Source organism: Sciurus carolinensis, chromosome 16, assembly GCF_902686445.1.
Source record: "Sciurus carolinensis chromosome 16, mSciCar1.2, whole genome shotgun sequence".
Classification (NCBI taxonomy): Eukaryota; Metazoa; Chordata; class Mammalia; order Rodentia; family Sciuridae; genus Sciurus; species Sciurus carolinensis.
This window is the reverse complement of record NC_062228.1, coordinates 26,055,203-26,068,605: the sequence shown is the minus strand read 5'-3', so window position 1 is coordinate 26,068,605 and position 13,403 is coordinate 26,055,203. Positions and strand designations below refer to the sequence as shown.

The following is a 13,403-nucleotide window of genomic DNA, read 5'->3' as shown; positions in this document are numbered from 1 at the left end:
TGAAAGTACATACTTTGTATGATTTCAATCCTCTTGAATTTATTTAAATTTATTGTTTTGTGAATATGATCTTCTTGGTAAGTGTCCTGTGTGTACTTGAAAAAATATAAATTCTGCTGTCGTAGAGTAGGGTGTTCTGTAGATGTTAGTGAGTTGGTTAATAAAGATGCTCATATCTTCTATTTCCCACTGGTTTTATTTACTTGCTCTATTAATTACTGAGAGATTGGCAGTGATGTCTTTAAAATCTTTGTGGATTTTTCTGCTTGTCTATTTCTTCATGCAGTACTACTAATTTTTGCTCCATGTATTTTGAAGCCCTATCCTATCAGTAGGTGCATAAATAGTATATGTGGGACCCTTATTTGTTATGAATTGACCCTCTTTATCACGGTAACATTCTTTGCTCTGAAATCTACTATATCTGACATTAACATGGCTATTTCAGCTTTCTTCTACTTAGTATTTATATATCTTTTCCCACTCCCACTTTTTTTGAGGTGGGAGGGGTCTTGCCATGTTGTCCAGGTCTTGCCATGTTGACCTCAAACTTCTGGGCTCAAGTGATCCTCCTGCCTCAGTCTCCTGAATAGCTGGGACTGCAGGCATCTGCCACTGCATCTGGATCCCACTCTTTTTACTTTTAACCTATTCGTGTCTTTATCTTTAAAGTGCATTTCTTTCTTTCTTCTTCTTCTTCTTTTTTTTTTTTTTTTTTGGTGCTGGTGATTGAACCCAGGGTCTTGTGCATGCAAGGCCTAAACTGAACTATATCCCCAGTCCATAAAGCACATTTCTTATAGACAGTATATATAGTTCAGTTTTACTTTTTTAAAATATTATTTTTAGTTGTAGATGAACACAATACTGGATGGAACCCAGTGTCTCACACATGCTAGGCAAGTGCCCTGCCACTGAGCTACGACCTCAGCCCAGGTTTTGCTTCTTAATTCAATCAAATAACCTTTGCCTTTTAATCAGATGGCTTAGACTAATTATGTTTGATATAAATGTTGATATGATTAAATTAAGCTTACCATCTTTCTGCTTACTTTCTTCTTGTTTTATTATTATTATTATTATTATTATTATTATTACTATTACTACTACTGCAGTGCTGGGGATCAAATCTAGGGCTCCAAACATGGTAGGCAAATGTTCTACCACTGAGCTACACTTCCAGTCCCTACTTGTTCTTTTTAAAAAACAGCTTTATTGAGATATAATTCACATATTTTAAAATTCACCAAAACCATACAATCCAATGGCTCTTAGTATATTCAGAAGTTGTGCAATCATCACCACAATTAATTTTAGAATGCTTTTTCTTACCCCAAAATACATTCTACATGCCTTAGCAACCACTCCTCAACCCTCATTTCTGCTGCCCCATCCCTAAGTAACCACTGATCTACTTTTTCTACATGTATTTGCTTATTTTGGATGATTCTTAAAAATGGAATTATACAATATATGATCCCTTGCAATTTGCTTCTTTCACTTAGCATAATATTTTTATGGTTCATCCATCTTAAAGTACATATTAGCACATCATTTCTTTATTTTAAAATTATTTTATATACATTTTTAGTTGTTGGCTTGTTTAGGGTTGGTTTGTTAATTTTCCTCAATTAACTTTATTTGTATTCATTTATTTATATGTGGTGCTGAGAATCGAACCCAGTGCCTCACACATGCTAGGCAGGTGCTCCACCACTGAGCCACAACCCCAGCCTCACATCATTTCTATTTATTGCCAAATAATAATCCAACACTTTGGTTGGTCTACTCATCACTTGATGGACATTTGGGTTATTTCCACCCTTTGGTTGTTATGGATTATGCTACCATGAACATTCATGTTACAGTTCATGCATGAATATATATTTCTATTACTCTCAGGTATATACCAGGAGTAGACTTGGTGGGTCATATGGACATTCTATGTTTAATCTTTTAGGATTTACCAAACTGCTTTCCAAAGAAGTTATACCATTTTACACTTCTATCAGAATTTGGGAATTTGCCCCACATTTAATTGTTTTTATTTTTAAATTGTAATAATCATCATTTATATGTTACAAATACAAGTCCTTTATCAGATTTATGATTTAAAAATTTTTTCTCTCACTCTGTGCATTGCCCTTTCAGTCCCTCGATAGTGTTCTTTGGAGTGCAAAGGTTTTTAATTTTGATGAGTTCAATTTATCTATTTTTCTTTGCTGCTTGTGTTTCTCTTTGTTCTTTCTGTTTTATATTTCTGCTTTCCTTTTCTGTTTTCATTTGGATCAATTGAGGGTTTTTAAAAGACGTAATCCTATTTAATCTCCTTTGTTAACTTGTAAATTCTATTAACTTCATGTGACTACTGCCACAAACTTGGTGGCTTAATAATACACAAGTTTATTCCTTTATAGTTCCAGAGGCCAGAATTCCAAAGTGGATTTCAGAACTGAAATCAAGGTGTCAACAGGCTGCACTCCCAAACCAACACAAAAGAACAAATTTCAGTCTTAAAGATATTATTCAGGAATGCGATTGTGGCTCAGTGGTGAAGCGCTTGCCTAGCATGTGTGGGGTCCTGGGTTCCATCCTCAGCACCACATAGAATTAAGTAAGATAAAGGTATTGTGTCCGTCTACAACTAGAAAAAAATAATTTAAAAAAGATATTATTCAACTACTGTAACATATTACATGTGTGAACTAAAATTTGCACTTACCCAACCGAGAGACTACATCCTGAAGTTCACATCTGGTTTCACTGCTTTACTTTTTTAAAAAGTTGTGGTTAAAAATCACAAAATACGAAATTTACCATTTAACCACTTCTAAGTGTACAGTTGTGTTAAGTATGTTGTTACTGTGGTCACCCAGTCGAACAGGCTGCATTGACTCGTGTAGGGGTCATTTTCCTCAATTAACTAGGAGACCTTCGAGGGCCAAAATGTCTTTTCTGCAAGTTCCCCCAGGATACTAAGGACTCGGCAGAGATGAGTGCGTATTTAGACATGTCTCTTGAATTTATACCAAGATGTTGATACCTGAGAGAAACTGCAGTTAGCACGCATGAAACAGCAGGTGGTGGACAGAGTATAGGCTTCACGGTGAGGTGGGGAAAGAAGGCGCTCAGCCAGATAGACAAATCAGACAAATCGTTTTAGCTTTCGGGATCTCAGGATCCTGTTTTGGAGAATAGACGGAATAATAATATTACAAGGTTGTTGCAAGGATTTTCATAAACTGCTTTAACACAGTGCCAAAGACATAAGAAGTGCTTAGCAAACGGTAGTTGCTAGTATTGCTGTCAATTTAAAAGCTATTGTTTAAAAAAAAAAAAAAAAAAAAAAAAAGCGAAACTAAAAGCACTCGCGTGTCTGGGCGAGGCCAGGAACTTCGCTCCAGTCAGCGCGGCGATAGGCTGGAGGGTCTGGGCGGGGCCTTCGGAAGCCCCGCCCCTTTGCTGGCGTCCGGTTGTCCGGGCAACGCGCCCTGTGGGTAGGAGCCTGATTGACGCGTGGCGGCTAGCGTCCGGCGCTCCTGGGCACACTTGGCATTGGCAAGGGCCGCTTGGGCACAGCGATGACTGAAGAGGACTCTGAGAGCGTCCACACCGATTCCCAGGCCGGGGAGGAGAGCGAGCTTTCCGTTATCCAACTGTGCGGGCTGGTGGAGGAGCTCAGGTATCCGCCAGCCGGCTGCTGCTGGCCGCTTCTCCGTACCATGGACCCCTTCCCGGAGTGCCCTCGGACCTTGGCTCCAGCCTGGAGACCGTCCAAGTCCACACAGAACGCGGGGGAATCTAAGACCCCCAAAGTGGGTGTTATGCCTGAGGCTTCATGAGCCTCTGAGCTCCTGAGCCTCTGAGCTGACAAGACTAGGCGAAGTTGCGAAGGGGCGAAGGCGCGGGGCCTGGTGGGTGGAAAGCCCGGAGAGTAATTGGTGAAGTTAGAGCTTTCACCTGGGTTCTGCCTAGTGCCAGACCATGTGTGCCTAACTGCTCCCCTGTTCTGCACCAGAAAAGCCTTTCCAATGCTGAGATTCTATGGTAAATGAATATGGAAGCAGGATGGAAGGAAGCTAATGAAATGATTTTACTGTGAGGCAACGTGGACTTGAAAGAGAGTAAGCATGGAGGGAGACGGTAAAGAGTGACTGGTCCGGTGTTCTGTGCTTTTAGCAGTCTGTTTTATGTCTACTATAGTAAGTAATGGGATATCAAGATTCTATGATACTGTGAAGGTAAATTGCACAACTTACTGATTTTGCACAGAATAGCCTGACTCTGGCAGTTAAACAGATGTTACTTCTATACATCTACATATAGTTTTGTCCAGAATTGAGGTATTATTACCAAAAGCAACAATTTTTGTATTTTGAATATATGGCCCTATATAAATGACACAACAATCCTAGGAAGCACACAGGATTAAGTTCCTTTCCTAAGTTCACAGAACTCATGAGTGCTCATGCTTGGATTCAGATTCAGGAGTAATTCCTCAGGTACACTGGAAACATGATATATGCTGAGAAAGCAAGACATTTTGGTATTTTGTGTTTTCTATTCAGTCTTCTTTACTAATCTTAAAATTCAGTCAAATAGGAATTAGCATAGTAATATATGAAAACCTCAAAGTCATTTCACTCATACGTATGCATATGTAACGTGTATGTATTATAACAGATATATAAAACATATAAGTTATATATATGAGAAGTTAAGACACTACACTAGATTTGTCATCTTTAGTTGTTTAAAAAAACATTGTTCAAAGTTTTTTACAGTTGGTGATAAACTTCCAGCAGATTCTTTCATCTCTTGGGTGCTAGAAATAAAAGAATTGAGAAACATAAACCAAAGGAAATGTCTGGAGTCAGTGGATATGTATAGTTTCAAAAAAGTCGTGCTTAGGAAGGAATTTCACAAATGAGTTAGATGATACTTGAAGATGGAACCAGTAACAACAATTTTCAATATAATACCAGTGCTGTGACTTTTGTGGCTCATTAAATGTGATAGTAAAGATATCAGAGCCTTAAACAACACTTACAACGTGGCCAGCAGCTGTCCTAAAATCTTTGCAACTCTTATTGCAACCCTAACAGGCAGATACAATTCTTATTTCCTTTTTATAGGTGAGAAAAATAAGACACCAAGAGGCTACCTGTCTTGTGGAAGGTCACACATGGCTGATAAGTTGGTTATTTGGGGCTTAAACTCTTTTTAGAACTTAACTTCAGTACTCACTCTCTTGCAGCTATGGAAACTCTGCTCTCAAAACGGAGACAGAGATGTTTGAAAAATACTGCTGTAAACTGGAGGCCAGAGATCACCGACCTCAACGAATTTCAGATGTTAAAATGTCAGCAGCAGAGTTTGCACAGGTACACAACAAAGATCTGAACTGTACTTTAACCTGTCTGTCCCCTTAAATGCAGGAGATTTCTTCCTTTGGTGTGTCAGAGTTTCTATTTCAAGTCAATGTGAAGGGAATCAGGTTCAATTAGTAATGAATCTACTCTCCCAGAATATCTTATTTTATCTGAAAGAATTTCCTTAAATTGGAGGATTCAACCCTAGAAGACCAGGCCATCTGCATAGGGGAGTGAAGTGGCCTTGCTAGGAGCCCTTGTCTCAGAGGGCCTATCTGTGTAGGCTTATCCTTTGAAGATCAGATAAAGCTACTTGGAGGCCCTGGAACACTTACTTGTGACCTTTGCCTTAGATGTCTAGGAAACCCACAACTTTGATTTATTTGTCTGTTTTGCTGAACACTGTGCTCCTGGATGCACTTTCTCTTTGGTGTTCAGTTTAGGAAGCACTGAGCTCCAGGTTTCTCCTGATCTTGATTTAAATGTTGGTCTACAGTGGTTCACAGTCTTTTCATCTTCAAGATGTTTTCAGTTCGGACTTTTTAGTTCATTTTTAGTTCATAGGCCTTCAAGGAAATTAGCATGGGATCTTAGACTGACTTGTGAAATAAACCCCACCTCTGACCAAATATCCCAAATCTTTTCACCATGAGTTTGTTCCCATTCAGGCTCTCATTTAGGATAAGTTCTAGCAGTTCTGAAGGATCATGTCGATGCTCACCTCTTTGATAGTGGCTCTGGTTTTGTTGGGTTGCAGTTACGGAGCAGACGTAAATCCAGATCCCGGCCAGGTGGTGAACGCATGATAGGCCTCACTGTCGAACAAAAACTTGACCTTGTGCAAAAGGAGCTGGAAGACATGAAGGACGAGTTGAGGCATATGAGGGCAAATGCTGAACGGGACCTGCAGTACCATGAGGTGACCCTCCTCTCAGTCTCATTATCTTTTTGCACTCCCAATTCCACCTGGTCAAGAAGTTCCTGGGGTGTGTCTGTGCTATTATTGGTGCTTTGGAAGAAACAGAAGTAGGATAAGACAAATTGAGGGCATGTCTTTAAAGAACTTACCATTTTCTTGAGGAGACAACAAAATTGAAACCTTTTTAAATGGAAAATTTCAAATATACTCAAATGTAGAGAATTATCCCTACTAACCCCTATGTACTCAATATTCAGATGCAGCTAACATCAACATATGGCTACTTTTTTATCATCCATGTCCCAACCAGTGTCCCCCTCACCCCACTGGGCTGTTATGAAAAGAATCCTAGACATCATTTATCTCTAAATATTTTAGATATGTCTCTAGGATATGGATTCTTCTTTTTAAAAAATATAACCACAATAACCATACATGCCCTTAAAAATTTGCAATAATTCTTTAATAATTCAGGGGTTTGAGGTTTAAGGCCATGAATTAGGTGAAAAATCCCTAAATCATCATGTTAGCTTTTCATTGCTGTAACCAAAATGCCTCATAAGAACAACTTAGAGGAAGAAAGATTTATTTTGGTACATGATTTAAAAAAAAAAAAAAAAAAACTCAGTCCGTGGTCAGCTGACTCCAATTAAGAAATATCATGGCAGTAGGGCATGGTGGAGGAAGGCTTCTCAGCTTATGGCAACAGGCAACAGGGAAGGGAGAGAGAGAGAGAGAGAGAGAGAGAGAGAGAGAGAGAGAGAGAGAGAGAGAGAGAGAAAGAAAGAAAATGTGTGCAAGGGGACAGAGATAAGACAAGCCCTTCCAGGTCACATCCCCAGTGACCTACTTCCTCCAACTGGGTCCTACCTCCAGTAGTCTAACTCTCAAAGGATTATTTCATCAAATAGATTAATCCACTGATGAGGTCAGAGCTTCATGACCCAATCTCTGAACCTTGCTGCTTTGGGGACCATGCTTTCAGCACGTGAGTTTGTGGGGGACATTCTAGATTCAAACTGTAACAGTCATCCTTTATGTACATATGCATGATCATGGCCTAGTCCTTGGAGACCACCAGAGCATCTCTCAGTGAGTCAAACCAAGTCAGTTTCCCTCCAGAGAAGAACTATCCCTGTTAATTCATTTGCCCATGGAAGGAAGTTGTTACCTTGCATTTGAGAGTCATGTTGTATGAAAAATAGACACTTCTTGTGTGTGTGTGTGTGTGTGTGTGTGTGTGTGTGTGTGTGTGTATGTCTGTGTCTGCATTTAGACTTTATTGGAAAAAAGAAAGAAAATCTCCTAAATTTTATTAACTTTTTTTTTTTTTTGTACCAGGAATTGAACTCAGGGGTACTGAACCACGGAGCCACATCCCCTGCCCTCTTTTTTTGCATTTTATTTAGAGACAGGATCTCACTGTTTGCTTAGCATCTTGCTAAGTTGCTGAGTCTGGCTTTGAACTAACAATCCTCCTGCCTCAACCTCCTGAGTCACTGGGATTACAGGCATGTGCCACTGTGCCCGGCTGGTAACTTTTAAGAGTGCACAAATTAGAATGTCTCAATAATACAGATATGTGCAAAGTGGAGAAGCTGATTCATGCCATCATAGGGGACCCAAAATAAGAAAACTTAAAATTTTCTAAACTTTCCATACTTATGCTTAAACACTAATAGTTCAGCAGCCTGAAGTAGCTTCTTTACTCTTTCCAAATATAGTAATTTTTTCTATTTTTTAATTTTGTCCTTTTTAGAAATGTATCATAGTAGAGTATGTTTTGACATATTATATATACATGGAGTATAACTTCCCATTCTTATGGTTGTGCATAATGTGGAGTTACACTGGTCAAAAAATAGACACTTCTTTTTATTTTTTTGTTCTAATTAGTTATACATGACAATAGAAAAATACATACTTTTGTTCTAAAATTTTCTGTTTCTGTTTTTCTAATGAAAGGTAGACACACAGAGTCACCCTCATTGCCTACAGAGGGCCATATCATCTGTACCACATAAACCAACCCCACCTCTCTCCCTTCTCTCCTTCCCTTTTGACTTGCCCCATCTCCTTTTTCTTTGTAAACATGCACTGTTAAATTATAGCAAGCTAAAATATCTTAGGATATGATAGGTAGCATTGTCCTAATCTGCTAGTTCGTGTGACATCAATGTCAAATGCAGAGAGAGATTGGTGTGGGCTGCTGAGGTTAAAAGGGCTTTTTTTTTTTTTTTTTGAATGGTGCTGGGGATTGAACCCGGGGCCTCACACAGGATGGTCAGGTACTCTACCACTGAACTATGCCCCATCCCCAAAGAGGACTTTGTTGAGGAGGTGGGGCTTAACATGAGACTTGGCATGACCTTGAAGAAGGATGGCTTTTATTTCAGGAATAGGAAAAGAAGGGCACCCCAGATAAGGTGAATGACATGAGTGAGGAAGGGGAGATGGGAATGGGATTGGCAAGTTCATGATGTTGAGTAGACGGGATTGATTAGAAAAGAGGGTGCTGTGTTAGGAAATCAGATTGAATAAGGCAGGGAGACATAGAGAGGCAGGAAGAGGAGTTTATCTTGGATGTGTTGGAAAACTGGATCCCACTGAGGATGCCTGGGCGGGGAAGCAGCACGTCCAAAGCAGTGTGTAAGGTGATCTCTGTTCCAGCACCTGAATGACAGGCTGGCAAGGGACTGCAGCCTGAGAGGTCCAGAGAAGATGCTTTAGTGTCTTGGTGTCATAGGGGAGAGTCCCAAACTGAATTGATTTGCTGTGAGACCATAGATACTTTCTCAGTTTATGCTTTAAAATGATGTGTGAGTATGTGTTTATTCCAAGGCAATTCATATTTGTTATACAACATTTTAAAATATAGGTTTTGAAAACATTCACAATGGTGTCTCTAACTAGAAGTAATTACGGTTGACCATTGGATTCATCTCCTTCTGGAGTTTATATCATTTCCTATGCATATATGAATTTCTTTTTTAAAAGGTATCATTGTTTTGTGCACTGTATCTTTGTGTGTGTGTGTGTGTGTGTGTGTGTTTGTGCTTAACAATGTCTTTCTATGTCAATTTACCAGTTCCGCTTAACTGTCAGAGGATACGTTCCAAGACATCCAGTGAATTTCTGAAGCCTTGAACATTATCAAACCCTATATGTACCATGTTTTTTCCTCTGCATACATCTTATGATACGATTTAATTTATAACTTAGGCACTGTAAGAGATTAACAGTAACTAATAATAAAACAGAACAATTGTAACAATACACTGTAATAAAATTGTCCCAATGTCATTACAAATGTCATTTGTCCTTTGGGGCCATTATTAAGTAAAATAAGGGTTACATGAATGCAAGTCCTGCAGTGCCACCACAGCTGATCTGAGGTAGATACTAAGTGCCTGATGGCCAAGCAGTACATTATATAAAGTTACACTGGACAAAGGATGATGCATGTCCCAGGCAGGACAGAGTGGGACAGCATGAGATTTTATCAGGCTTCTCAGAATGGTGTACAGTTTGAAACTTATGAATTACTTATTTCAGAAATCTTCCATTTAATGTTTTCAGATGGTTAGGTTGTAGAAAATGAAAATGAAGATAAGGGGGGATTCTCTGTATGCATACATATATATATAAATATATATATATATATATATATATATATATATATATTCATGGATAACATCTTTTTTTTAATTTTTATTTTTTGTGGTGCTGGTGATTGAAACCAGGGCCTTGTGCACATGAGGGAAACACTTTATCAGTTGAGCTATATCCCCAGTCTGATGACATCTTTTTAAATTTTTTTTTATTCTTTTTGGATATACATGACAGTGGAGCATATTTTGACATCTATGGAGTGTAACTTCCCATCATTGATAACATCTTTTTTCAAGTTACATAAGTATATAATAAGAATGCTTTATCCCACTACTTGATCTCTCTAGATTTAACTGGGTTCACATTTTGCTGTGTATCCTCTCAGATATTTTTCACATAACATAATTTTTAATGGATGCATAATATTTCAGATATGGAAATACATACTTATACCTGAGACATCATTTTTGATTGCTCACTTTTTATGGATACTATCACTTTTCTGAAGCATGCTTTTTAATAGTAATATTCACATAGTCAGGTTTATGGCTTAAGGACATCTTCTAAAACTAAAAGGCATTTTGCCCTGGGACAAAGACCTGGGAACTTGGGCATCCTCAGAGGATTTGTCCTTGAGAAACTTTGGAAACACTCCTTTCTTGTGCTGACTCGACCAGGCTATCATTGAGGAAGCTGAAATTCGATGGACTGAAGTCCAGAAAGCAGTGCATGACTTTGAAAAAGATATTCTAAGAACCATATCCAAGAAGAAAGGGAGTATTTTGGCCACCGAGAAAGTGTTGAAGTACATCGAGGACATGAACCACCGGCGGGTGAGTTGACTTGGTGGTTAGAGCTTCAAAAGGGAGAATAGAGTCATAACAATGGCACAGATTATCCATGTAGGGCAGCCTGACTTCATATATGTTGCCCACATAGGCAGTTTTCACATCTCCTGAAGTGTGTGCGTGTGTTTGAAAATGCATATTTAAAATGCATATTTATGTAGGCTAAAACCAGTCAGGCAGGATGAATATTGGTAGTATAACAGACTGACTTCCTTTCTTCTTTTTTTCTTTTTCTTTTTCCTTTTTTTTTTTTTTGGTACCAGAGATTGATCCTAGAGGCGTTTAATCACTGCGCCATATCCCCAGCCCTTTGTGTTTTTTTATTTTGAGATCCGGGTCTCACTGAGTTGCTGAGGCTGACCTCAAACTTGTGATTCTCCTGCTTCAGCCTCCCAAACTGCTGGGATTACAGGTGTGCACCACCACACCTGACTGATATCCTCTTTTCTGTTGTTCCTATCTGTTTCAAGAGCAAATGTATTTTCTTGAAAAAGGTGTAAGACTGGGCTAGTCAGGTGACTACATGGAATGGGACAAGTAAATCTCAAGCTTTTTGAATTTCCTTACTATAAGGAAGTGGACCCCAGGCTGGCATGGGAAAGGAAAGAAAAGAGGACGGGGGAGGGGCATATGTATTCATTTCCAGAGATTTTATAGCATGGCAAGATTTGGACCCAGGGGACAGCTAGATAAGCTTGCTGACTCTAACATGAGATGAGTAATAGCTACCAGAAGAATACAAGACCCACGAATCAGAAGATAATTTGGTCAGGAAAGTCCCCTACACTATATGCAAAGAATCTTGAATTTAAAAGCATTGTGAAATGCTCACAGGGCAGACCCAGCTTCCTCTGCATCTTGATCATAAGTGAAGTGCCTTCACATGGCCATCTTGGGCGGAATAGAAGGATCTGAAAACAGAGGACCGAACGTTAGGGTTCAAGGTTTGATTTGCAGCCCTAGGTCTACTTTTCAAAACAACAGAAAAGAAATTCATTAACTTAGGTTTTTACTTTTTTTTTTTAGGATAATTTGAGGGATAAATTACGTTTGAAAAATATTTCCCTCAAAGTTCAGAGGAAAAAACTGCTTTTACAATTGAGGCAGGTATGTAGCTTCTTCCTTTTTTCCTTCTTTCCTTCATTTATTTATTTCATGGACTGAATGATATCGCCCCCACCACGATGTCCCTGTCTTACTCCCTGGAATCTATTAATGTGTTGCCTTCCGTGGTAAGTGAGTCATTTAAGAATCTTGACATGGGACATGATCTTAGATTACTGATCGGGCCTAATATAATCTCCCTTCTTATCAGAGGGAGGCAGGAGGATGAGAGACCATACAGTAAGGGAAGCAGAGAGGGGAGTGATGAGATTATGAGAGAGGAAGGGGCCCCCAAAGCCATGGGATGCAGGGAGCCTCTAGAAGCTAGAAATGGCAAGGAAAGACTCTCCCAGAGCCTCCAGAAGGAAGGCAACCCTGCCAACATCCTGATTTAAGTTCCAAACCCATTTCCAATTTCCAACCTCCAGAACTATAAGATGATAACTTTGCCTAATTTGAGCCATTGGTTTGTGGCAATTGGTTTTAGAAACCATAGAAATCCAATGGATACTATGCAGGCAAATCAGGGTTCTCTGTGGACCCAGAGCTGGTCTGAATTTAGAAGACTCTCTTGGATATATTCATTGGCCCCTCTGGGGATGGGGAAGGGGTGGCAAACATGATGGAGCATGCTGTGCGGCACCTCCTCCTCAACTTTTATCACCAAGTCAAATATGAGCACTGATGTGCCAGATATGGGCATGTGCATCAGAGGTGGCCATGGATGGCGACACAGAATTGGGCAGGAAAATTAACATACTTGATTGGCTCAGGGTCCATCAAGATCTCAACCAGCTGGAACAGCTGGCACGACATGATTAGGGACAAATGTGAGCTCCTGCACTTTGATTTCCCCAAATACCTGCACAAGCATGGCTGGCTAAGCGACAGAGTGCCTGAGAGTCAGCTTGGCTGGAAAGCTGTGGCTCAGCTGCCCCCATGGAAACACCGCGCCCAGGCCAGGAAAGGACTGGCCTTGCTCTCTCTCCTGAGTAGCTCTGACCTGGAGTTTTACATCCAGCGTGAGCTGCGCCCTAGAAAGAATCACAGACTAGAGTTCATGTAAAGTGAGCGATGATGCGGAGGGGAGGAGAAAGCACATGGGAAGGCCAAGGACGGTGGCCCAGGATGGCCATGACCACCGTCTCTGAGCGCCCACGGAAGGTGAATGCACTGACTGGGGGGACCTGAGGGCTGAGCTGGGCCTGTCTGGAGGTGTCAGGAAGGAGGTTCGAGCCAGGGTAAGAAGGATTGTTGCCCAGGGGAGCTGCCTGCAGAGCATGAGTCCTCGTTCCTGGAGTTCATGCAGATTTAGCCATTTCGGAAACAGGGATTTTCAGGTTAAGTCAGGGAGGAGAAAAATGACAAGCTACACACCATTGCTGCACAGAAATGACACTGATGTGGGCCCTGCCCTGCTGAGCTCAGGTTACTCCCAGGTGTGAAGAACAGGTTGGCGCACTGGAGCAGGAGGATGGGTCGTATTTGGGCTTAAGGACATCGTGTTGTTTGGGGGGAAGGGGAAGAAGCATCCCTGGAACTCACACA

At 40.3% G+C, this 13,403-nt stretch overlaps 1 protein-coding gene across 2 annotated transcripts in view; it reads left to right on the top strand.

Annotated features, from left to right (window-relative positions):
* Window positions 1-3,510: 3,510 nt before the first annotated feature.
* The window catches only part of Ccdc113 (coiled-coil domain containing 113), a 32,942-nt gene continuing 23,049 nt past the window's right edge, over window positions 3,511-13,403 (top strand). For both annotated transcript variants that reach the window (XM_047527135.1, XM_047527134.1), the window contains exons 1-5: window positions 3,511-3,682; window positions 5,258-5,384; window positions 6,130-6,291; window positions 10,581-10,736; window positions 11,778-11,858. In XM_047527135.1, the coding sequence (XP_047383091.1) occupies window positions 3,582-3,682; window positions 5,258-5,384; window positions 6,130-6,291; window positions 10,581-10,736; window positions 11,778-11,858 (627 nt within the window). In that variant the 5' untranslated portion in view covers window positions 3,511-3,581. The remainder of the gene's footprint in view (window positions 3,683-5,257; window positions 5,385-6,129; window positions 6,292-10,580; window positions 10,737-11,777; window positions 11,859-13,403) is intronic.